Here is a 24811-nt window from a genome sequence, read left to right on the forward strand (position 1 = left end):
TTACTGGTCATTGAGTCAGGCTGTTGAACTAATCATAGCTGTCTTCCACTGAGGATAAATTTCTAAGATTGACACAGTCTTGAAGTCAATATTCAAGTTCTCATATTATTAAGAGCATATCCTGATGTGTGGTGATAACTAATGGATATACAGTGAAATGTAGGTTTAACATATTTTATGATTTTTGTTATGGTGAGGTATAATTCATCTTCTGGTTTAATTTCTCAGTTATAACATTAAATTTCTCACATTAGGCATTGTGGAATTTAGTTAAGGGTATTTTTTTAAAAGATGATTAATTAGTAAGTAAATAAATAGAGCAATGGAAGGTCTTTGAAAGTTTAGCTAGTGAAAAATAATTTTATAGCCGTCACATTCTATAATTAAACATAAATGTAATACTGCTAATAATAGTTGTTTTTGTGTGCTGTTTTCCATTAGTTTGTGATGATGATTTTACTGGTCATTAAATAGTTAGAGCATATTTAACTGCTTTGTCTGCAGGAATGTAAAATATAAAGTGCTTATGTTTTTCAAAATTTCCATTGAGTCCAGCACAGTAATACATATTGAATATCAAAGACATGTGGAAGTCAATAATACAAATATCTTCTTTTTTTTTTTTTTTTTTTTTTTTTTTTTTTTTTGAGAAGGAGTCTCGCTCTTTCACCCAGGCTGGAGTGCAGTGGCGCGATCTCGGCTCACTGCAGGCTCCGCCCCCCGGGGTTCACGCCATTCTCCTGCCTCAGCCTCCCGGGTAGCTGGGACTACAGGCGCCTGCCACCTCGCCCGGCTAATTTTTTTTTTTGTATTTTTAGTAGAGACGGGGTTTCACCGTGTTAGCCAGGATGGTCTCGATCTCCTGACCTCGTGATCCGCCCGCCTCGGCCTCCCAAAGTGCTGGGATTACAGGAGTGAGCCACCGTGCCCGGCCACAAATACCTTCTTATAATACGTAGTCCAAAGATATTTTGTAAATATTATATTGCTGTTAGGAATTTTGAAAATGACTTGACATTTCTTTCTACCCTCTTGGAATCACATTTTAGGTAAAACTTAGCAGATGCTTGGAAAATACCCATATTTCACATAAGTATTATTATGCTTTGGATGTGATTGCCATGCTAAACTTCAAAATATTAACTATTTACATCTCATTTACTATTTGTTTCCTTGTTTTTAGTATAGATCTATTTAAAAATGTGTTTATTTCAGTTTAACTGTAGAAGTTTTAAGAACAAAAGGCCCTTGTGTTGTTGAAGAAAATGACCCCATATTTGAGCGCGGTTCTACAACTACATACTCCAGCTTTAGGAAAAACTATTACTCTAAACCATGGTCAAATAAAGGTAACTAATTTTCATTTAAAAATGTGTAAGTTCTTTATTTAAAATGAAGTGACTGTTTCTGAATTAAATCAGTTCTCCCCTAAGTAAATAAAATGCAAACTGCCATTTTATTCCAGCTAATTTTATTGACACCACTATCTTATGCCCTCCATGGAATGGTATCTCTGACTTTGTCTTACAAATCTTCAAAAAAATTTTTTATAGCAACTGGGTCTCAGCCAGGTGCAGTGGCTTACACCTGTAATCCTTGCACTTTGGGAGGTTGAGGCAGGAGGATCACTTGAGGCCAGGAGTTTGAGACCAACTTGGGCAACAAAGCAAGACCTCATCTCTACAAAAAAATTAAGGAAAAAAATTAGAAAGTAGAGATAGGGTCTTGATTGATTGCCGAGGCTGGAGTGCAGTGAAACAATCATAGCTTACTGCAGCCTTGAACTCCTGGGCTCATGTGATCTTCCTGCCTCAGCCTCCCAGAGTAGCTGGCACTACAGGCGTGTGCCACCACACCCAGCTAATTTTTTGGAATTTTCTTTTTTTTTTTGAGATGGAGTTTCCCTCTTGTTGCCCAGGCCGGAGTACAATGGCGCGATCTTGGCTCACTGCAACCTCTGCTTCCTGGGTTCAAGCGATTCTCCTGCCTCAGCTTCCCAATAGCTGGGATTACAGGCACCTGCCACCACCCCCAGCTAAGTTTTGTATTTTTAGTAGAGACGGGGTTTTACCATGTTGGCCAGGCTGGTCTCAAACTCCTGACTTCAGGTGATCTGCTCACCTTGGCCTCCCAAAGTGCTGGGATTGCAGGCATGAGCCACTGCGCCTGGCCTGTTTTTTGGATTTTTTGAAGAAATAAGGTCTCAATATGTTGCCCAGGCTGGTCTCTAATGCCTGGGCTCCAGTGATCCTTCGCCTCCCAAAGTGTTGAGATTATAGGCGTGAGCCGTTGTGCCCAGCCCAGAAATATTTTTCTGTTCTTTTTTTTTTTTTTTTTAAGTTTCTTTTAGTCACTGTTCTGCTGAAATAAATATTTTTTAAGAATTACCTTTATAGTTATTTTGGCTGGAATGTTCCTGTCTGTCAAATCTCTGTACAGCAAATACCATTTAAATAAAAATTAACAATACAGTATTTCCTTTCTTTTTTTTTTGAGACGGAGTTTCACTCTTGTCACCCGGGCTGGAGTGCGGTGGCGTGATCTCGGCTCACTGCAACCTCTGCCTCCTGGGTTCAAGCGATTCTCCTGCCTCAGCCTCTCGAGCAGCTGGGATTACAGGCGCCTGCCACCATGCCTAGCTAATTTTTGTGTTTTTGGTAGAGATGGGGTTTCACCATGTTGGCCAGGCTGGTCTTGAACTCCTGACCTCAGGTGATCCGCCTGCCTCAGCCTCCCAAAGTGCTGGGATTACAGGCGTGAGCCACTGTGCCTGGCCAACAATACAATATTTCTAATGCAAATAATGTTCTACCTCAGATAATATTGTATAATAAAGTTTCTATAGATAAATATTATGCTGTTAAAAGTCTGTTGCATGTTGGTGCTTATTGTTTTTATTTTAAAAACAGTAGTTTTGAGGAAAAATTCAAACAGCAGAATATAGAGTAAAAAGATTCTATACTTCTCTTCTTTCACTTCCCTGTTCCTATTCTCCTGAGGTGTAACTTCTGTTAATGGTTTCTTTTTTTGAGACCGAGTCTCACTCTGTCACCCAGGCTGGAGTGCAGTGGCGCGATCTTGGCTCACTGCAACCTCCACTTCCTAGGTTCAAGTGATTCTCCTTCCTCAGCCTCCCAAGTAGCTGGGATTACAGGCATATGTCACCATGCCCAGCTAATTTTTGTGTTTTTAGTAGAGATGGGGTTTCACCATGTTGGCCAGGATGGTCTGGAACTCCTGACCTCAAGTGATCTGCCTGCCTCGGCCTCCCAAAGTGCTGGTATTTACAAGTGTGAGCCACCGTGCCTGGCCTCTTGTGTATTTTTCTAGCTACTTTCTTTATATACTACTTAGCACATCTTAGTTGCTTATGTAGTGTAACCCTATCCTGACTATGACTCATAGTTTTCTTCAGAGCACTTTGAATAAGATCAGCTAGGCAGAATGAATGTCTTAAAAAAAAATTTCCAGCTGCTTTTGTATGATTTCTTTTTCTTTCTTTCTTTCTTTTTTTTTTTTTTTGAGGTGGAGTCTTGCTCTTTTGCCCAGGCTGGAGTGCAGTGGCGCCATCTCAGCTCACTGTAACCTCCGCCTCCCGGGTTCAAGCTATTCTTCTGCCTCAGCCTCCCCAGTAGCTGGGATTACAGGTGCGCGCCACCACGCCCAGCTCATTTTTTTTTTTAATTTTTAGCAGAAACAGGGTTTCACCATGTTGGCTGGGCTGGTCTCAAACTCTTTTTTTTTTTTTTTTTTGAGATGGAGTTTCACTTTTGTTGCCCAGGCTGGAGTGCAATGGCGCGATCTCGGCTCACCACAACCTCTGCTTCCCGGGTTCAAGCGATTCTCCTGCCTCAGCCTCCCACATAGCTGGGATTACAGGCATGTGCCACCATGCCCGGCTGATTTTGTATTTTTGGTAGAGATGGGGTTTCTCCATGTTAGTCAGGCTGGTCTCAAACTCCTGACCTCAGGTGACCCACCCGCCTCAGCCTCCCAAAGTGCTGGGATTACAGGCGTGAACCACCTCGACTGGCCCTGGTCTCTAACTCTTATCCTCAAGTGATCTGCCCACCTTGGCCTCCCAAAGTTCTGGGATTACAGGTGTGAGCCACCATGCCCAGCCTACGATTTCTTATACTGAAAAGTTTTTATTTATAATAAGGTGTTTTTAAGTATTCCATGGGTATCTTTTTAGTAAAATTAAGTACTGTCAAATTTTGTAAGATTTCTTTTCTCTGAAATATTGATAGGATTAATTTTCAATCATTCTAAATCTTTTATTTTCACAGAAACAGATATGTTTTTTTTAGCCATCAGCATGGTAGGAACTGACTTTTCTATGATTGGACAACTTTTTCCTCACAGAGCAAGGATAGAAATTAAGGTAAAGTAAACCCATCACATTTGTTGACTGGAAAGAGACCAACCATTACAAATGTTAGTATTATTAGCTTACCTTTGGTTTAAATCTCAGTTCATCTTTTTTATTTTTATTTTTATTTTTTCCACTGAGACAGAGTTTCACTTTGTTGCCCAGGCTGGAGTGCAGTGGCACGGTCTTGACTCACTGCAACCTCTGCCTCCAGGTTCAAGCAATTCTCATGCCTCAGCGTGTCACGTAGCTGGTATTACAGGCACCTGCCACCAAGTCCGGCTGATTTTTTTAGTGTTTTAGTAGAGATGGGGTTTTACCATGTTGCCCAGGCTGCTGTCGAACTCTTGAGCTCAGGTAATCCCCCTGATCTTGGCCTCCCAAAGTGCTAGGATTACAGGTGAGAACCACCGCGCCCAGCCCTTTTTTTTTTTTTTTAAACTTATGATGTTTTTGTTACATTTATCCCTCTTTGTTGATTGAAAAGTAATATTTATCAGTTCTGATACGGGTACAATCTTCTTTATGTTAGTTTCATATTTTCTTATTTATATCTTCTTCATTTCTAAAATGAATCTGAGGCAGTACCAATAAAAACGCACTGCAACTAAGATGTAAGAAGAGTTACATAATGAAAAGAGAAGGTAAATGTACCAGAGTACTTTGGTTAAGGGTAGCTTTTTTTTTTTTTTTTTTTTTTTTTTTTTTTAGATGGAGTCTCACTCTGTTGCCCAGGCTGGAGTGCAGTGGTGCAATCTCGGCTCACTGCAACCTCTGCCTCCTAAATTCAAGTTATTCTCCTGCCTCAGCCTCCCTAAGTAGCTGGGATTACAGGCGCACACTACCACGCCCAGCTAATTTTTGTATTTTTCGTAGAGAGGGGGTTTTACCATGTTGGTCAGCCTGGTCTCGAACTCTTGACCTCTGGTGATTCACCTGCCTCAGCCTCCCACCAAGTGCTGGAATTACAGGCGTGAGCCATCATGCCTGGCCAAGGGTAGCTTTTTGAACCCAAAATGTATTTCAGAATTTCCTAGGAAAGCTTAAAGAGAAGAAATCTGAGTTTACATAGTTCTCATTTTCTGATCCGTTGCTTTCCTAGGTCCCCTTAACTCTGGGACAACCAGTGGCACTAATAACAACAGTGATGTCAGTTACAGTTATTATATGCCCAAGAGGATGAGCTTTCTCTGTTTTTTAGTTTCTTTGCTTGAGAAACTTTATACAAGTTTTCTGGGTTTAAGTGCATTTGAGTGTCATCACACTATGTTGCCATAATGCATTCTCAATTGATAGTGAGATCTTTGCCCAACCATGGGCTTTTCCCTTCATTTCTCATCCCTATCATGTTCATTACATTAATAAAAGGAACCATTAGGAAGGTGTGTTTTTTCCTCTAGAACTAAATTAGGCATGGATTGTCTGGGGACATTACGTAAGGGGCATTGTACAGTGTAATGAAATAGTCTTGTATTTCTGCAAGAAATAAGGAACTGTTTATATTCTTCATGTTCATTTTCTAATGTTGATCTTTGATAAAAGAACAAAATGTTAAAATTCTGTGAAGGCTAGAAATCGATTGTCTAGAATTGGAGTGCTCTGCTGATCTGCGTAATTAATTATAAATTTGTCACTGGGCTATTTGTCTCAAAAATCATGTAGATTCTTTTCCTGAAAGGTTACTATGTGTCTAGCAGGTCGTTGGGTAAAGTGTAGAAAAGTGAGAGTAGGTCGGGCGTGGTGGCTCATGCCTGTAATCCCAGCACTTTGGGAGGCCAAGGCAGGTGGATCACCTGAGGTCAGGAGTTCAAGACCAGCCAGGCCAACATGGTGAAACCCCGTCTCTACTAAAAATACAAAAATTAGCCGAGCATGGTGGTGCATGCCTATAATCCCAGCTACTCGGGAGCCTGAACCCGGGAGGTGGAGGTTGCAGTGAGCTGAGATTGCTCCACTGCACTCCAGTCTGTGCAGCGGGAGTGAGACTCCATCTCAAAAATGAGAACAGACTGTATTTAAAGCTACTGAATTACATTACCTTGATTTTCAAATATTGGACTAATGTTGTATTCCTGTATAAGCTCCATTTGGTCATAGTGTATTCTTTTTCTGTGTTGCTCTATTTTGCTACATTTTCTTGAGGATTTTTTTGCTACTTTGTTCATAAGGGATACTGATTTGTAATCTTCCTTTACAAAGTCTGTCCTATTTTGATATGAGGCTTATCCTGGTCACAGAAATTGAGCTGGAAAGTGCTTCCTCTTCTATTTTCTGAAATAATTTGTTGAAGATTAGTATTATTTTGTCTTTAATATTTGATAGAATTTACCTGTGAAACTGTTTGATCCTGTAGTTTTCTTGGAGGAAGGGTTTATTTTATAAATATACTCTTTCATTGATAATTTGTATTTTCTCTCTCTCTCTCTTTTTTTGTTTTTTTTTGTTTGTTTGTTTGTTTTTTTTTTTTTGGAGACAGGGTCTCACTCTGTCACCCAGGCTGGAGTGCAGTGGTGCTATCATGGCTCACCTCCTGGGCTTGAGTGATCCTCCCACCTCAGCCTCCTGAGTAGTTGGGACTACAGGCATGTGCCACAATGCCCGGCTAATTTTTTGTATTTTTTGTAGAGACTGGGTTTTGCCATATTGCTCAGGTTGGTCTGGGACTCCTGGGCCCAAGTGATCTGCCTGCTTTGGCCTCCCAAAGTTCTGGAATGACAGGTGTGAGCCACTTCTCCTAGCCTGTTTTTTTCTTAATTCATCTTGCTAAGTGTTTATTAATCTAAACATCTCTTTAATGAACCAACTTTTCTTAATGTGAGTTTTGTTTTTTTTTTTTTTTTTTGAGACTGAGACTTGCTCTGTAGCCCTGCTGTGTAGCCCAGGCTGGAGTGCAGTGGTGACATCTCAGCTCACTGTAAGCTCCGCCTCCTGGGTTCACGCCCTTCTCCTGCCTCAGCCTCCCGAGTAGCTGGGACTACAGGTGCCTGCCACCATGCCCGGCTAATTTTTTGTATTTTTAGTTGAGATGGGGTTTCACTGTGTTAGCCAGGATGATCCGATCTCCTGACCTCGTGATCCACCCACCTCGGCCTCCCAAAGTGCTGGAATTATAGGCGTGAGCCACTGTACCTGGCTTCTTAATGTAAGTTTTAAGTTTCCAATTGTTGGTGTGTTTTTATTGATTTTTTTTGTTATTGTTTAGCGCTTCCTTCCATTTACTTTGTGTTTGTTTTTCTAGCTGCTGCTTCTTTTTTTTATTATACTTTAAGTTTTAGGGTACATGTACACAACGTGCAGGTTTGTTACATATATATATATATACATGTGCCATGTTGGCACCCATTAACTCATCATTTAACATTAGGTATATCTCCTAATGCTATCCCTCCCCCTCCCCCCACCCCGCAACAGGCCCTGGTGTGTGATGTTCCCCATCCTGTGTCTGTGTGTTCTCATTGTTCAATTCCCTTTTCTAGCTGCTTAAGATGAAAACTTAGAGCACTGATTTTAAAGCCTTCTTTTCTAAAGTAGACATTTAAAGCTGTACATTTCCTTTGTTTTTTGACACAGAGTCTTGCTCTGTCGCCCAGGCTGGAGTGCAGTGGCGGATCTTGGCTCACTGCAAGCTCCGCCTCCTGGGTTCATGCCATTCTCCTGCCTCAGCCTCCTGAGTAGCTGGGACACAGGTGCCCTCCACCATGCCTGGCTAATTTTTTTGTATTTTTGGTAGAGATGGGGTTTCACCATGTTAGCCAGGATGGTCTCAATCTCCTGACCTCATAATCCACCCGCCTTGGCCTCCCAAAGTGCTAGGATTACAGGCATGAACCAAGCCTGGCCTGTAGATTTTCTTTTAAGCATCACTAGAGCTGTGTCCCACAAATTTTGATTTTTTTTTTTTTTTTTTTTTTGAGACAGTCTTGCTCTGTTGTCCAGGCTGGAGTGCAATGGCATGATCTCGGCTGACTGCAAACTTCACCTCCCAGGCTCAAGCAATCCTCCTGCCTTAGCCTCCCAAGAAGTTGGGACTATAGGTGCACACCACTATGCCCGGCTAATTTTTGTATTTTTTTGTACAGATGAGTTTTCATCAGGTTGCTCAGGCTGGTCTCTGACTCCTGAGGTTGGCCAGGTGCGGTAGCTCATGTCTGTAATCCCAGCACTTTAGGAGGCTGAGGGGGATGGGTCACTTGAGGTCTGGAGTCCAAGACCAGCCTGGCCAACATGATGAAACCCTGCTCCTATTAAAATACAAAAATTAGCCAGGTGTGGTGGCAGGCACTTGTAGTCCTAGGTACTCAGGAGGCTGAGGCAAGAGAATCGCTTGAACCCGGGAGGGAGAGGTTGCAGTGAGCCGAAATTGCGTCACTGCACTGCAGCTTAGGCAACAGAGCAAGACTCTGTCTCAAAAAAAAAAAAAAAAAAAGATCCACCTGCCTTGGCCTCCCAAAGTGCTGGGATTACAGGCGTGAGCCACCATGCGTGGCCCCCAGTATAAAATTTTAAGAATTATTAATTATTACTGATTAAGGTTATTAAATGCATAACACTAATTACTTGCCAGCTATTGGTAGTCTTTTCCTTCTCTAGTTCATCCAGGGAACTCTTAAATTACATCTTCATCAGAATAATCCTTAAATGTACTTAATTTTTTTTTTTTTGAGACGGAGTCTCGCTGTGTTGCCCAGGCTGAAGTGCAATGGTGCAATCTCGGCTCACTGCAAACTCCACCTCCCGAGTTCACGCCATTCTCCTACCTCAGCCTCTCCGAGTAGCTGGGACTACAGGCACCCGCCACCACGCCTGACTAATTTTTTGTATTTTTTAGTAGAGACGGGGTTTCACTGTGGTCTCGATCTCCTGACCTCGTGATCTGCCCGCCTCGGCCTCCCAAAGTGCTGGGATTACAAGGGTGAGCCACTGCGCCCGGCCTATTTTAATTTTTTTTGAGACAGGGCCTCGCTGTGTTACGCAGCGTGGAGTACATGGGCATGATTACGGCTCACTGCAGCCTCTGTCTTGGCTCACTGCAGCCTCTTACCTGCTGGGCTCAAATGATCCTCCCACCTCAGCTTCCTAGGTAGCTGGGACTACAGGCGCATGCCACTATGCCCAGCTAATTAAAAAAATTTTTTTGTAGAGACTAAGTCTCACTATGTTGCCCAGGTTGGTTTCGAACTCCTGACTCGAGTGATCCTCTTGCCTCGCCCTCCCAAAGTGTTGGGATTACAGGCATGAGCCACTGTGCCTGGCCCTTCGGTGCACTTCATAAGCAAAATGGGATCTTTTGTTTATGTAATTTTTTTGGATTTTGCTGTTCCTAATTTTATTCTGAAACTCAGTTTTACTCCAGGCCATAAATAACGTATTAACTTTGTAATGCACGGTTGTATCCAATTCAGCAAAGCAGTAGTTCATCATCAGGCTGTATTCACCCAGAGGTTAGGAAAACCAGGATTGGTCACACCTTTTAAAACAAATCTATCTCATGTTATTTGCCAATGTGTAGTTTCAGCCTAAATTCTGACAATGAAATTATATGAATTCCTATCTGTGAGATGAGATATCATCTTGATTTTCAAAAGTAGCCAAAGGGAGTTCCTCACAGCTTACCTTTGCTTGGCTGAAGCTGAAAACTTTGTAACTTCATATTGCCAGTGATTTTCCCTTTGCTTTGAAAGGAGAACTGAGGATTCATTTTACCAGTTCAATCACTAAAGCCAGTAAGTCCTAGTCAGTCTTTGTGATTGTGTGGTCAGCTTTCTCATCTGAGTTAGAGTTAGAAAGCACTGATCCTTTTCTGTTCTTTACATCCACCACTAGGTGGCTTCTTTACCCCCTAGGCCATTCATTCTTCACCTTCAAGGCAAAAATACCACTGATTTTCTTCACAATCTGTCCGCTTTCCTCTTCAGGCTTCTTCTAAATCTCTTTAAACACAAGATTTGCCTTAAATCCATTCCCTGTAAAGCTGGTTGGAGCAGACTCAATTTGATGAGTTCTAAAAGAACTGGCAGCTTTGAGAAAACACATCTTATAAGGTGTTAAAACCCCAGCTTCTCTAAGGCCTAAATTATGCTGCACACCAACCTTTGCACCAGGAGCTTGCCTCTTTCTAGCTTCCTTTCTCAGCTGCTAGCAAAGTTCAGCACACTGAACCAGCTGTTTATTGGTTTATTATAAAGGATATTATAAGGGATACAGATGAAGAGATTCATAGAGTAAGGTCTGGAAGGATCTTGAATGCAGGCACTTCTCCTGGAGGAGTTGGGGTACACTGACCTCCCAGCACGTGGTTGCATTCACCAACCACGAAGCTCCTGAAAATCTCAGCCTTTTGTTTGTTTGTTTTTTCCGTAGCCCCAAATAACGCCCCAGCTTTGACTTTTTTTCCTTTTTTTTTTTTAGACAGAGTCTCGCTCCGTCATTCAGGCTGGAGTGCAGTGGCGCGATCTCAGTTCACTGCATCCTCTGCCTCCCAGGTTCAAGCCCTTTTCCTGCTTCAGCCTCCTGAGTAGCTTGGAATTACAGGCGCGTGCCACCACTCCCAGCTAATTTTTTTTTTTTTGAGATGGAGTCTCGCTTTGTCACCAGGCTGGAGTGCAGTGGCACGGTCTAGGCTCACTGCAAGCTCCACCTCCCGGGTTCACACCATTCTGCCTCAGCCTCCCGAGTAGCTGGGACTACGGGCGCCCGCCACCATTCCTGGATAATTTTTTGTATTTTTAGTAGAGACGGGGTTTCACCGTGTTAGTCAGGATGGTCTCGATCTCTTGCCCTTGTGATCCACCTGCCTTGGCCTCCCAAAGTGCTGGGATTACAGGCGTGAGCCACCGCGCCCGGCCCCTCCATCCTTTTTTTTTTTTTTTTTTTAAAGTAGAGATGGGGTTTTGCTATGTTGGCCAGGCTCGTCTCAAACTTTCTTTCTTCAAGTAGTCTGCCTACCTCAGCCTCCCAAAGTGCAGGGATTATAGGTGTGAGCCACCGAGCCCAGCCTCTTTTTCCTTTCCTTTTCTTTTTTTTTTTTTCAAGACAGGGTCTTTGTTGCCCAGGCTGGAGTGCAGTGGTGCAACCATAGCTCACTGCTGCCATGACCTCCTGGGCTCAAGCAATCCTCCTGCCTCAGCCTCCTGGACCACAGGTGTACGCTATCGTGCTTGACTAAATTTTTTATTTTTTGTAGAGAAGAGGTCTTACGTGTTGCCTAGGCTTGTCTCAAATTCCTAGGCTCAAGCAATCCTCCTGCTTCAGCCTCTCAAAGTGCTGGCATTACAGGCATGAGACACTGCACTTAGCCCTATGTATCTTTAAATTCAACTTACAGTGAACTTATTTTATAATAGTTTAATGAGGCAGCTGGTCCAAGTGCACTGGTGTTTACAACTAAATGATCACAACTGATTACAGATTTCTTTCTTTTTTAATATTAAATTTTTATTTTAAAACCAAGTGACCCATGTTCAGACAAATTTCTTCTTTTCTTTTTTTTTTTTTTTTTTTTTTTTTTGATACAGGGTCTCACTCTCTGTTGCCCAGGCTGGAGTGCAGTGGTATGATTGTGGCTACCTGCAGCTTCAACCTCTTGAGCTCAAGTGATCCTTCCATCTCAGCATCCCAAGTGCCCAAGTACAGGCATGTGTCACTATGCCCACCTAATTTTTGTATTTTTTTGTAGAGATGGGGTTTTGCCATGTTGCCCAGGCTGATCTCAAACTCTTGGGCTCAAGCAATCTGCCGCCTCAGCCTCCCAGAGTGCAGGGATTGCAGGCTGAGCCACCATACCTGGCCCAGATAAATTTCTTTTTTCCTACTCTGCTACCAACTGCTTTACTTGACTAGCCTTAAAAACAAAAACAAACAGCCAGGTGTGGTGATTCACGCTTGTAATCCCAGCACTTTGGGAGGCCGAGGCAGGCGGATCACCTGAGGTTGGGAGTTCGAGACCAGGCTGACCAACATGGAGGAACCCTGTCTCTATTAAAAATACAAAATTAGCCAGGCATGGTGGCACATGCCTGTAATCCCAGCTACTCGGGAGGCTGAGGCAGGAGAATTGCTTGAACCCAGGAGGTGGAGGTTGCGATGGCTGAAATCATGTCATTGGACTCCAGCTTGGGTAACAAGAGTGAAACTCTGTCTCAAAAACAAAAACAAAAACAAACAAAAAAACAGCTCTCTCTCTCTGTATATAGATATATGAGTCTTTTGTCTTTTAAGGAAATTGAGTAGAAAAAAGCTAGTTTTTAGCATTTAACTATATATTTACCATTTTTGGTGTTTTCATTTCTTCCTGTAGGTCTGAATGTCAGGTCTACTGTTGAGAAATTTTCTGAGCTTTCATTTATCTGAATGTTTTTATTTCAGCCTTTCAGCCTTGTTTTTGAATGATATATTTTGCTGGTTTGACAGTTTTTTTCTTTTTGGTCTTTTAAAGATGTCATTCTGTTGTCTCCTGGCTTTCAGTGTTTCTGATGAAAAGTCAACAGTAATCATATCGTTCTTGCCTCGTATATGATTAATTATATTTCTCTGGCTGTTTTCAGGATTTCTTTTTTTTTTTTTTTAATTTTAGTATTCAGCTGTATGATGATGACATGCCTAGCTTTAGTTTTGAGTTTGCTGAGCTTTTTGCATCTTTCACTGTATTTGGGAAATTTTAAATTACTTATTTTAATAGTTTCTCTGTTTAATCCTCTCGTTCTGGAACTCCACCAACATAGTTTACCCGATGTGACATTCTACAGGTTACCAAAGCTCTGACCACCTTTTTCCAATCTTTTTCCTCCATTTCAGTTTTGATAGTTTCTATTGTCATAGCATCAAGTTCACTGACTCTGTCTTTTGTCTTCAATCTGCTGTTAAGCCCATTTAGTGAATATTTTATTTCTGATACTATATTTCTTATTTCTGTAATTTCCACATGGTTATTTTTTTATTTTATTTTATTTTATTTTTGAGACGGAGTCTCGCTTTGTCGCCTAGGCTGGAGTGCAGTGGCGCGATCTTGGTTCACTGCAAGCTCCGCCTCCCGGGTTTACGCCATTCTCCTGCCTCAGCCTCCCGAGTAGCTGGGACCACAGGCTCCCGTCATGACGCCCGGCTAATTTTTTGTATTTTTAGTAGAGACGGGGTTTCACCATGTTAGCCAGAATGGTCTTGATCTCCAGACCTCGTGATCCGCCCGCCTTGGCCTCCCAAAGTGCTGGGATTACAGGTGTGAGCCACCGCACCTGGCCTCCTCTGGGTTATTTTTTATAGTTTCCATTCCTCTGCTGAGATTTCCCCATCTCTTCACTATACTTCCCTCTGAATCCTGAAACATCTGTGTAATGAATGGCTCCTTTAACTTTTTTGTTTGTTCATTCTAATATCTAGATCATATTGGAATCTGTTTCTTTTTTTCTTTTTTTTCTGAGTCTGCTTGCCAGGGAATGGGATCTTTTTCTTTTGACCTTTTCTTTTCCTGACTATCACATTTTCCTATCTTTTCTTGTGGCATGTGGGTTTTAAAAAATAATTAATTTTTTGGTCTCTGTCCTGGGTTTTTTTTGTTGTTGTTTTTGTTTGAGACAGAGTCACGCTATGTCACCCAGTCTAGAGTACAGTGGTGTGATCTTGGCTCACTGCAACCTCCGCCTCCCAGGTTCAAGCGATTCTCCTGCCTCAGCCCCCTGAGTAGCTGGACTACAGGTGCGCACCACCATGCCTGGCTAATTTTTTTTTTTTTTTTTTGAGATGGAGTCTCACTCTCTCGCCAGGCTGGAGTGCAGTGGCGCTGTCTCAACTCACTGCAACCTCTGTCTCCTGGGTTCAAGTGATTCTCCTGCCTCAGCCTCCCGAGTAGCTGGGACTACAGGCGCGCACCACCATGCCCAGCTAATTTTTTTTGTTGTTGTATGTTTAGTAGAGATGGGGTTTCATCATGTCGGCCAAGATGGTCTCAATCTCTTGACCTTGTGATCCACCTGCCTTGGCCTCCCAAAGTGCTGGGATTACAGATGTGAGCCACTGCGCCCAGCCTAATTTTTATATTTTTAGTAGAGATGGGGTTTCATCATGTTGGCCAGGCTGGTCTCGAACTCCTGACCTCAAGTCATCTACCTACTTTGGCCTCCCAAAGTGCTGGGATTATAGGTGTGAGCCACCGTGCCCGGCCATTTTTTTTTTTTTTTTTTTGAGGTGGAATCTTGCTCTGTTGCCCAGGCTGGAGTTCAGTAGCACGGTCTCAGCTCACTGCAACCTCTGCCTCCTGGGTTCAGGTGATTCTTCTGCCTTAGCCTCCCAAGTTGGGATTACAGGTGCATGCCACCATGCCTGGCTAATTTTTGTATTTTTAGCAGAGATGTGGTTTCACCATGTTGGCTAGGCTGGTCTTGAACTCCTGACCTCAAGTGATCCACTCACCTCAGCCTCCCAAAGTGCTAGGATTATAAGGACCTAGGATTATATGAACCACCATGCCTGGCCAGCCATGAGTTTTTTTGAAATGGCATACTAGGCCAGGCGTAGTGGCTCATGCCTGTAGTCCCAACACTTTGGGAGGCCGAGGCGGGCGGATCACGAGGTCAGGCGATCAAGACCATCCTGGCTAACACAGAAACCCAGTCTCTACTAAAAATATAAAAAATTAGCTGGGTGTGGTGGCATGCGCCTATAGTCCCAGCTACTTGGGAGGCTGAGGCAGGAGAATGGCATAAACCCAGGATGCAGAGGTTGCAGTGAGCCAAGATCACACCACTGCACTCCAGCCTGTGAGACAGAGCAAGACTCTGCCTCAAAAAAAAAAAAAAAAAAAAAAAAAAAAAAAAAAAAAAAAAAAATACCAGACATTGTGAACGATGTGTTGTACAGTATCTGGATTATGTTTTTTCTTTTTTTTTAAAGAGCATGGGGCCATGCGTGGTGTTTCACACCTCTAATCCTAGTATTTTGGGAGGCTGAGATGGGAGGATTGCTTGAGCCCAGAAGTTCAAACCCAGACTGAGCAACATGGCAAGATCCCATCTCTACAAAAAAAAAAAAAAAAAAAGCCAGTCATGGTGGCACACGTCCCCTAGCAATTCAGGAGGCTGAGGCAGGAGGATTGCTTGAGCCTGGGAGATCGAGGCTGCAGTGAGCTATGATCACAGCACTGCATTGCAGTCTGGAAGACAGCAAAACTCTGTTTCAGTAAACAAAACAATAAAAAATAGTGTTGACTTTTGTTCTGGAAAGCCGTTAATTTACTGCAAACCTCTTTGTTCCTGTTAAGGCTTGCCTTAAAGCTTTGTTGAGGCAGATCTAGACTGGTCTTTAATCTAGGGCATCCTTTCTCCAATGGGATTTCTTGTCTGATTTACAGAAAATAATTTGAATTACTATTATATTATATTTTATTATTTTCTTCTTTTTCCAGAACAGTCTCATGGTAGGCATGAGTTATTATTTTCTAAGTTCTCTAAGGATGGTTATACTAATACTATACTATTAATAGATAAATGAGAGAAGGGAATGCATTGCATACAGTGGCTGCTTTAATGCATTAGTACTTAATTCTCATGCTACATCCCTGGTAGAGAAAGGCTACTCTAGGGTATCGTTTTTTATCTCTAATGGTGAACTTTCTGGTGTCTGAGGTGAATGTATTTGGGTATTAATGAGGTCTTTCCATTAGGATGCACCTGAACACTATTGTCATATGGTGTTTTATGACTTTTACCGTCTTCCTTTTGCCCTCATCCCTTTAGCAGCTGTTCTCTTTTTAGCCTTATATTCTGGACATATGCAACCCATACTTAGGTCAAGGTACCATGGGGTATTTCCACCAGACCTGTGAGGTGCCCCTCTACACAGTTCCATTTTAGAACTATGCTCCTAAAGATTCCCTACTTCTGCAGCCTAGTTGGATTGCTGTACCCTGTACCCTGTTTGGCCTTCACCTCCCTTTCCTTGGTTAGGAAATAGAGCCCAGGCAGAGAGCCAAGGTAAACATGGGCACATCTTGTCTGTTTTCCTTCTCTCCATGATTGTAGTCTTGTTCTCACTATTGTCCTTTGCTTGAAAATAATTGATGCATATATTTTGTCAGTGTTAAAAGTCATTCGTGGTGGAGTTGGATATGTAGGACCTGTCCATAATGAGTTACTTTGTCAAGGCCAGAAGTGGAAATTATGGGATTTATTTTGTGATCATGGAATTTGGCCTGTTACTGGTTCTTACCTATGAAATCATTGACTAGTTTCAATACAGTCTTCGAGAAAGTTTTAAATTGTTCTGAATTATATTACCAATTAAGTAAAATATGAGGTAGCACTGTTTTAGAATTAAATGCCTGAAGCCTACTGATATTTCTTTTAGGGCATTTAATTTAGTGTTTATAGCCAATCATTTTTTGTGGAGGTAACATTTGTTAACTTTTGAGGAAATGTTTAAATAACAGTATGATCTTTTAAGGCAGAAATAAGATTATCTTTGAAAACTTCTCTATTGATAATGTTTTGTGAAGAACAACAAAAGAATGGGAAAGAAGGGCAACCTGTACATTAAAAGATGTTAATGTCATATCAGGTTTTAAAAATATGGGCAAACATCTAAGAATACACATTTGGGTCATAAACAATAAGGAAATACAAGAAAGTGATTGCTTTACAAGTCATATTAGTGGTTAAGTTCTTTTGAAGGGAGGAAGGGGGCATGAAATACTTCCTTTGTTTTATGTGATATTCTCTCTTTTTTTTTTTTTTTGCAATTAAAAAGTTTTATTTCTGTGCTTTTAATAAAAACTTGCAGATCACTGACGTGTAGATGGGAAACATTGGCTACTTGTTTCTTCTCCTGCGGTGTGTGTGCTTGATCAGACGTCTTCAGACACAAACTTAGGCCCTCAGTCTTCCTAATGACTTTAGGATGGATTGAGCCTTAAGCCTTAAACATCTCCCTCTTAATGGAAGTAATCTGGTAGTAAACTGAGGACGGATTTTTGGGGCTGAGAAAAACGTGAGGAAATGTGGCTTAATATATATAGAAGTTTGTCAGGATAAACTTGGCCTGCTTCAAAATTTCACTTAGTTGTTTCTCTATAGTCTTCTCTCTATGCTACTTGAAATATATTAGAACAATGATGTCAGAGGTTTAACCTGTTATGAATACTTAATTTTTTAAAAGTTAATACCAGTGAGCTTAATCATACGTTTGATCTTCTTCTATGTTTGTTGACTTTATTTTTTTCTGTCCTCTGTAAATCCAGCTTCCGTTGCTGATTCATGCTGTTGGTAATGAGAATCAAGAAGCTCAGTAAAAATCTTTCATCCTTATTTTTAAAAAGCCAAAGGTTTAAGTAACTTGCCTGTTGGCAAAGACATATTAAGTAGAGAACAGTATGTTATTCCTAGGAGTTTCATTTTAATGCTTACTGCATTTAAAAAAAAAAAAAGCTTGTTTTATGGGAGAAAATTACCATAGGGTTTTTTGTTGTTAACAGAATAAATTTAAACGGGAAGAGAAAACAAATGGATGGAGAATAGACAAAGCATTCCGTAAGTATTAAGACCTCTTTTACAAAGTATTACTTGAAGAGCCTAAAAAATGACCAGTCTTTTGTCTTTGGCTCTAGTGTGTTTTAGATTTGTTTTGTTCCTGTATCGGAGTTAAGAGGAAGCAGTCTGAAATTTTTCTGTTTAGCAGTATGGGTTTGGCACTTGCTACAAATATATAGGCAGGAGATTATCCAGAACATCTAGGTGCAGGTAAACAGTTCTAAGTCCAAGAAGTTATGGAGGGATTGATGCTACCACTTCTAAGTGTTATTTATTTTGAAGAAACTGTATTGGAGGAGATAATTGTTTCTGGAAGACAGTACTATTAGTTATATAGATGGTTCTTTCTGGTTCTGAATGACTAATCAGTCATTCAGTCAGTAACACTGACCACCTACTATATGGTGGTCATTGTTCTAGGTGTTGAGCATGCAATGGTGGAAGATAAATGGCAGATGAGATTCCTTCATTTAGAGCCTTAAGTCTAATTGGTTGGGGGAAGATATATAGTGGATAAGCATAATTTTAGGTAGTGATTCATTTCCAAAAAGAAGAAAAAAAAGAGGATGGATGTTTAGGTCTCTTTTTTCCTAATGATCATTGGATCATTAGGGAAATTCTGTCTGAAGAGATATACTAGCATTTGAATTTAGATCTCATCTGAAGGGATGATAGATATCTTTCAATTTCTAACTAAAATCCTCATTAAAATTAACATATTTTTCTTTAAGTCTAGAGAAAGATATCAAAGGATCTATAAAGAAAAATTTGCTGTTTAAAATAGTTCTTGTATTTTTTGATTAGAAGATAGGTCTTTTTCACCACACCTGTGGACAGGAATATATTTTTTGTGGATTTATAATTATCAGTATTTTATGATTAATAAATGTATTCAGTGTCCATTTAGTCATAAGATTAGACATAGTGCTAATTTTAGAAAAAAAAATCCAAATGTATTATGTAGCATGTATGTTTATTTTATGAGTAGACACTAAGGTAGGTGGGTGGATCCTACACCCAGTGTTTTATCGGGTCTTTAGGGAAACTGCTTTGAGGAGTGGCTCTTAGAAGATCTGGAATATTGTGCTCCTCAGCCCATTCCATGTTAGAGAAGTGGTCCTGAAACCTTTCATGAAGTGTAACACAGTATAGTCAGAAAATAATTCATAAATCTATAAACAGTCTATTTGGAGTGTGAAGCCTTTTTATAGACCATTGTAATAGATATCTTTAAAATCTATTGATCTTAAACAGGATACAGTGTTGTATGCCTATAGGCGCAGCTACTCTCAGGAGTCGCTGAGGCAGGAGGATCTTTTCAGCCCAAGAATTCAAGGCCAGCCTGGGCAACACAGCAAGATCCTATCTCAAAACAACTCATTGATTTGGGGGCTTTCTATTGGAAATTTTTTTTTTTTTTTTTTTTTTTTTGATACGGAGTCTCGCTCTGTCGCCTCAGCTCACTGCAATCTCTGCTCACTGCAAGCTCTGCCTCCCGGGTTCACGCCATTCTCCTGCCTCAGCCTCTCCGAGTAGCTGGGACTACAGGCGCCTGCCACCATGCCCGGCTAATTTTTTTGTATTTTTAGTAGAGACGGGGTTTCAGCGTGGTCTTGATCTCCTGACCTCGTGATCCGCCCGCCTCGGCCTCCCAAAGTGCTGGGATTATAAGCGTGAGCCACCACGCCCAGCCTTTTTTTTTTTTTTTTTTTTTTTTTTTTTTAATTAAAACCTGTATAGGTTTTTTGAGAGAAACTCTGTTTTGAATTTCTCTGAGAACCATGTGGAGATCCTTTACGATTCTTTGAGTGCTATGTCTTTCAGAATCATTGTGGAGAGTCAGAACAAATTAAGTCTGGGTCAACAGTGAAATAGGGCCTTCAGGAATCCCAGATTTGGGTTTAGTTACCTGAGATTCTTTTTATTTTAGTATATACCTTCTTTTCTGAGGCTATCTTGTAATCAAACCAGTCTTCGGCTTATGTGCATAGAGCACCATTTTCTCTACATTCACTTTAAGTTCAGGCAAGGATTTGCCTCCTGGTTTGGATTCATTCCTGGAGTGTTCACTGATTACTTTCAGATATAATGCTGTTGATAGGTATTTAGTGGGCATGTTCCTGATTAAATTCATTTACTTCCCACTTTGCTGATACTTATAAGAGTAAATGGTGAAATGGTTGTGATAAAGGTAGGGCATATGGTAGCGAATAGGCATTTCAAGGACTCTCAGTCCATAAAAAAATTGATTTATATTTACACACAGCTCAAAGTGTAGTTCGAGTTTTGACAAAGAATATACCTGTGTAACCACTACCCCAAACAATAGAGGAAATGTTTTCATCACTTCACAAGGTCCATTCTGTCCCTTTCTGGACAATCAAATGCTGTCCTCCTGGCCCAAGGCAACCACTATTTTCATTTTAATCACCATAGATAGCTTAGTGTGTTCTAGAATATCTTATACATGGTATCATATAGTATGTACCCTAGTATCTGTTTTCTTCCACTCAGTATGTTTTTGACATTTCCTCATATTATTGCATGTATCAGTAGTTTGTTGCTTTTGTTTTGTTTAAAACTAGTTTATTTGCAATAAGCAAATTATTAAAAATTTGTAATGAACAAATTATTATTTGTAATAAACTAATTTATTCGTTTCGTTGCTGAGTGGTGTTCTGATGTGAACTTAACTATTTCCCTGCTAAGACAAACCTATTCTATTGCTGAGTGGTGTTCTGTTGTGTATTTGTTTTTCTGTTCTCCTACTGATAGACAAATCCATTTGCTTTTGATGTTATGATACTTTAAAAGCTAGAAGTAGCTTTTAAAAATAAAAACTTGAAAGTTCTTTTCCTTTTTTTTAAACAGAGGAAAAGCGCCCTTTTGACTTCGATTTTTTTGCTCATTTGCTTCAGAAAGTTCTTGCTGAAGAAGAGAAAAGAAAACAAAAATCTGTTAAAAATCACAGTTTAAAGGAGAAGAAATCCACCAAACCACGGAAAAATGTAAAAGGTATTGATTTTAAAAGAAAGTGTGCTAGTTTACTTAGTAGTAATAAACTTGCAATATTGTCCCTCAGGCCTTTGAGAGTTCATGTGTAGCTCAGGTAGTTAAGATCATCAGAGCATCCAGTTGGAGAGAGTATATCTTTTTTCAATCAACTAGTTATCTGGTCCAAAACAATAGCTTTCTTTTAAAATTTTTCACTGGCATGATTGGGTTATTTGATATCTCTCTAGCATAGAGGATAGTTGTAGCCAGTCAAAGAGCATCAGAATTTGGAGTGTTGTATTTCATGTTTGATTATTTATTATCATTTTCCTGCATAAAATCTGGTATAAAATTCTAGGATTAAAAAAAGGAACTCTAACCTTCTGGGGTTGTGACTAGACTGCATTGGTCGAGCATAACTTATTTCTGAAGGCTAATGTTGACTTGTAACAGGTAGAAATTGTATATATAGGTATTTTTATTTTTAGGCTTATATTTTCTTAACTATTTGAACTCTGGTCTATGAGGACAATGTTTAGCTATAATCACATAAAGAAGACGCTTGGAACTCTAGGTAACCTTATATGTTAGCTAGCTTACATTTTTGCCCCCTTTGTATTTTTTTTTCTTTTTTTCTTTCTTTTTGAGGCAGAGTCTTGCTCTGTCGCCCAGGCTGGAATGCAGTGGCACGATCTCGGCTCACTGCAAGCTCTGCCTTCCGCGTTCACGCCATTCTCCTGCCTCAGCCTCCTGAGTAGCTGGGATTACAGGTGCCCGCCACCACGCCCGGCTAATTTTTTTTGTATTTTTAGTAGAGATGGGGTTTCACCATGTTAGCCAGGATGGTCTCGATCTCCTGACCTCGTGATACACCTGCCTCAGCCTCCCAAAGTGCTGGGATTACAGGCGTGAGCCACTACGCTGGGCGCTTTGTATTGGTTTTAATCATCAAGAAACAGCCCCAGAGATTGTAAGACACTTTTTCCTAAGGACTTACAGTGTGAGTAGTGGCAGAGGCAGAACTGAAACCTAGGATTGTGAGAACCTGTGTTGGGGGTACCCACGACCACCACCAGGGTTTGATTATTCGCTAAGAAGACTAAGGATTCAGCATCCTCTGCCTGGAAGATACCAAAATTTCAGATTTTCAAAAGGAAAGCAGTTCAGCATAAACCACATCGTACAGCTAAGGCACAGTGAGCCACTCTATCAGTTAGGGTGGTATGAACCCTTCCCAGAACCAAATTCTGAGACATGGCCCAAGGGCCAACCTTGTAAGAAGGATTTTCAAAGGATAGCAGTCAAGCCTATGAAATTAACTCTTTACTCTAGGCTAGAATTTCTTCTTCTGGAGCATATCTTTTAAAAAGTAGTATTGATAACTGCAAAATACCTTTATTCTTAGTAGTCATTTCTTTTACTTATACATAATCCTAGAAGATTATATATCTTCTTGTGAGTATGTTACAGGTGATAACATGAGTAACTCACTGTATCCTATTTAATGTAAGAACTTTTTTTTTGAGACAGGGTCTCACTTTGTTGCCCAGGCTGGAGTGCAGTGGCCCGATCCTGGCTCACTGAATCCTTCACTGCTTGAGTTCAAGGAGTTCTTTCACCTTAGCCTCCTGAGTAGCTGGGATTGCAGGCACGTGCCACCGTGCCTGGCTAATTTTTGTAATTTTTTGTAGAGATGGGATTTTGTCATATTGGCCAGACTGGTCTTAAACTCTTGACCTCAAATGATCTGCCCACCTTGGCCTCCCAAAGTACTGGGATTGCTGGTGTGAGCCACCACGCCCAGCCAGAACTTTTTTTTTTTTTTTTTTGAGACGGAGTTTTGCTCTTGTTGCCTAGGCTGGAATGCTGTGGTGCCATCTCAGCTCACTGCAGCCTCCACCTCTCCAGTTCAAGTGATCCTTTTGCCTCAGCCTCCCAAGTAGCTGGGATTACAGGCATGTGCCACCACACCCAGCTAATTTTTGTATTTTTTGTAGAGACGGGGTTTCACCATGTTGGCCAGGCTGGTCTTGAACTCCTGACCTCAAGTGATCTGCCCGCGTCAGCCTCCCAAAGTGCTAGGATTACAGGTGTGAGCCACCATGCCCAGCCCAGAGTTTTGCTCTTGTTGCCCAGGCTGGAGTGCAATGGTGTGCTCTTGGCTCACTGCAACGTCCGTCTCCTGTGTTCAAGTGATTCTCCTGCCTCAGCCTCCCAAGCAGCTGGGATTACAGGCGCCTGCCACCATGTCCAGCTAATTTCTGTATTTTTAGTAGAGATGGGGTTTCACCATGTTGGCCAGGCTGGTCTCGAACTTCTGACCTCAGATGATCTATCCGCCTCGGCCTCCCAAAGTGCTGGGATTATAGGCGTGAGCCACTGCGCCCGGTCTGTATTAAATGCATTTTCAATTTACAGTATACTCAACTTATGAGTACAGTATACTCAACTCAATTACAGTATACTCAATTTACAGTATACTCAATTTACAGTATACTCAGTTTGTTGGGATGAAACCCAGTGTAAGTCAAGGAGCATCTCTATATGTAATTGTTTTTGTTTAATAAAGATGAGATTTTATGTGTATTTTGTTCTGCTTGGTTTTTTAATGCAACAATATGCCTTGACATTTTTCACATGACTACATATAAACTTACCTCATTATTATTATTGGCCCCATGGATTTTTATATATTATTTAATCATTTCCCATTAGACATTTTAGGTTGTCTTTAGGTTTTTTGTTCATACAAATAAATAATACAGAGGACATCTTTGAGTCTCTTTCCCACCTTTACAAATTTTTCTTTAGGTTGTTTAAATATTTATAGTAATTTCTCTTGTTTTCAGTGAAAAAAGTTGCCTGTGAAGGAGTGAATAATTATCCAGATGAGTCTATGAGTTCTAGAATTTCAGACACAGAAAGATCTCAGAAGGATGCTCAGACAGTTGAAGAAGAGTCTTTGACCTTATCAAGGGAGGATGCAGAGCAGGTTGCATTAGAAGTAGACCTAAATCAAAAGAAAAGAAGGAAGAAGCAAGATGGAGCTAATGAACTGGAAGTAAACAATCTTTTAGAAAATGCCACTGTTCAGGCGGGTCCTTCTAAAGGAGAAAAACACAAGAGTAAGTTTCTTACATATTTAAAAAGCATCTATATTACTTGAGAAGACATGTACAGTAATATGGTATGTAACTTAATTTTCTGTGTAGATAGCAATTAATGATGCTTATTAATTGGTTCCATACTCATGGTACTGTGCTCTGTTTATTTTTAAAGAAAAAAGTTTATGTAAAAAAAATTAAAGTAGGGAGATTGTTCTCTAAAGTTTGTTTCTAAGATGTATCACCTCCTGTGCATTCCCATTAACTATGATTTGAAATCACATCTATATAGAGTTAAAAGTATGTTGCTTATGTCTGTCAATAAAGCACAGGTTTTCATGTTGTACCTCTACAGAGCACCTCTGTGAACCCACAAGGGGTTAATTCCTATATAAGAACTAGTGGAATATGTATTCCTTCCATTTTTCTTTTTTACTCTGAATGCAAACATACTGCCACTTATAAGTTGCTTGGGGATGAGGGCTAAGAGTTTGAGAGGGAGTCTTGGTCCCTTTCCTTAGGAGTTCATATGTAGATTATTTAAAGCTGATAACCAAGGAAAAGGTAGGAGCAGACCAGAACAAGCTTTCTATAAAATTTATGTTTTCTATAGTTCAGATTTACCCATCTGATTTTAGTAAAAGAGTACTGGTGGTTAACATAGTATGCTTTGTAGGTATCACAATATTATGCTCTTTTTTGGCTTATTAGAGTCATTATGTATAATGCAGAATAGCTTAATGATTCACAACCAGATTTTAGAAATCAAACAGACCTTGCTTTAAATTCCAGCTTTTTTACTTGCTTAAGTATTGCATTGGGCAAGT

The 24811-nt window shown here is 40.7% G+C and overlaps 1 protein-coding gene and 1 pseudogene across 7 annotated transcripts in view; one reads left to right on the forward strand and one right to left on the reverse strand.

The window, feature by feature from the left end:
- The window catches only part of BDP1 (B double prime 1, subunit of RNA polymerase III transcription initiation factor IIIB), a 119893-nt gene that overhangs the window by 11207 nt on the left and 83875 nt on the right, over window positions 1–24811 (forward strand). For 5 of the 7 annotated variants that reach the window (XR_004026694.1, XM_030798087.1, XM_030798088.1 and 2 more), the window contains exons 6-10: window positions 1216–1349; window positions 4290–4384; window positions 17832–17886; window positions 20758–20901; window positions 23730–24005. Coding sequence is in view for 6 of the 7 variants with exons in the window: in XM_030798087.1 (XP_030653947.1) it covers window positions 1216–1349; window positions 4290–4384; window positions 17832–17886; window positions 20758–20901; window positions 23730–24005 (704 nt within the window). In the remaining variant the exon portion in view is untranslated. The remainder of the gene's footprint in view (window positions 1–1215; window positions 1350–4289; window positions 4385–17831; window positions 17887–20757; window positions 20902–23729; window positions 24006–24811) is intronic. The other 2 variants (XM_030798092.1, XM_030798091.1) reach the window with 1 other exon arrangement.
- LOC105737823 lies at window positions 9972–10740 on the reverse strand (annotated as a pseudogene).

This window comes from Nomascus leucogenys, chromosome 18, assembly GCF_006542625.1.
Source record: "Nomascus leucogenys isolate Asia chromosome 18, Asia_NLE_v1, whole genome shotgun sequence".
Taxonomy (NCBI): Eukaryota; Metazoa; Chordata; class Mammalia; order Primates; family Hylobatidae; genus Nomascus; species Nomascus leucogenys.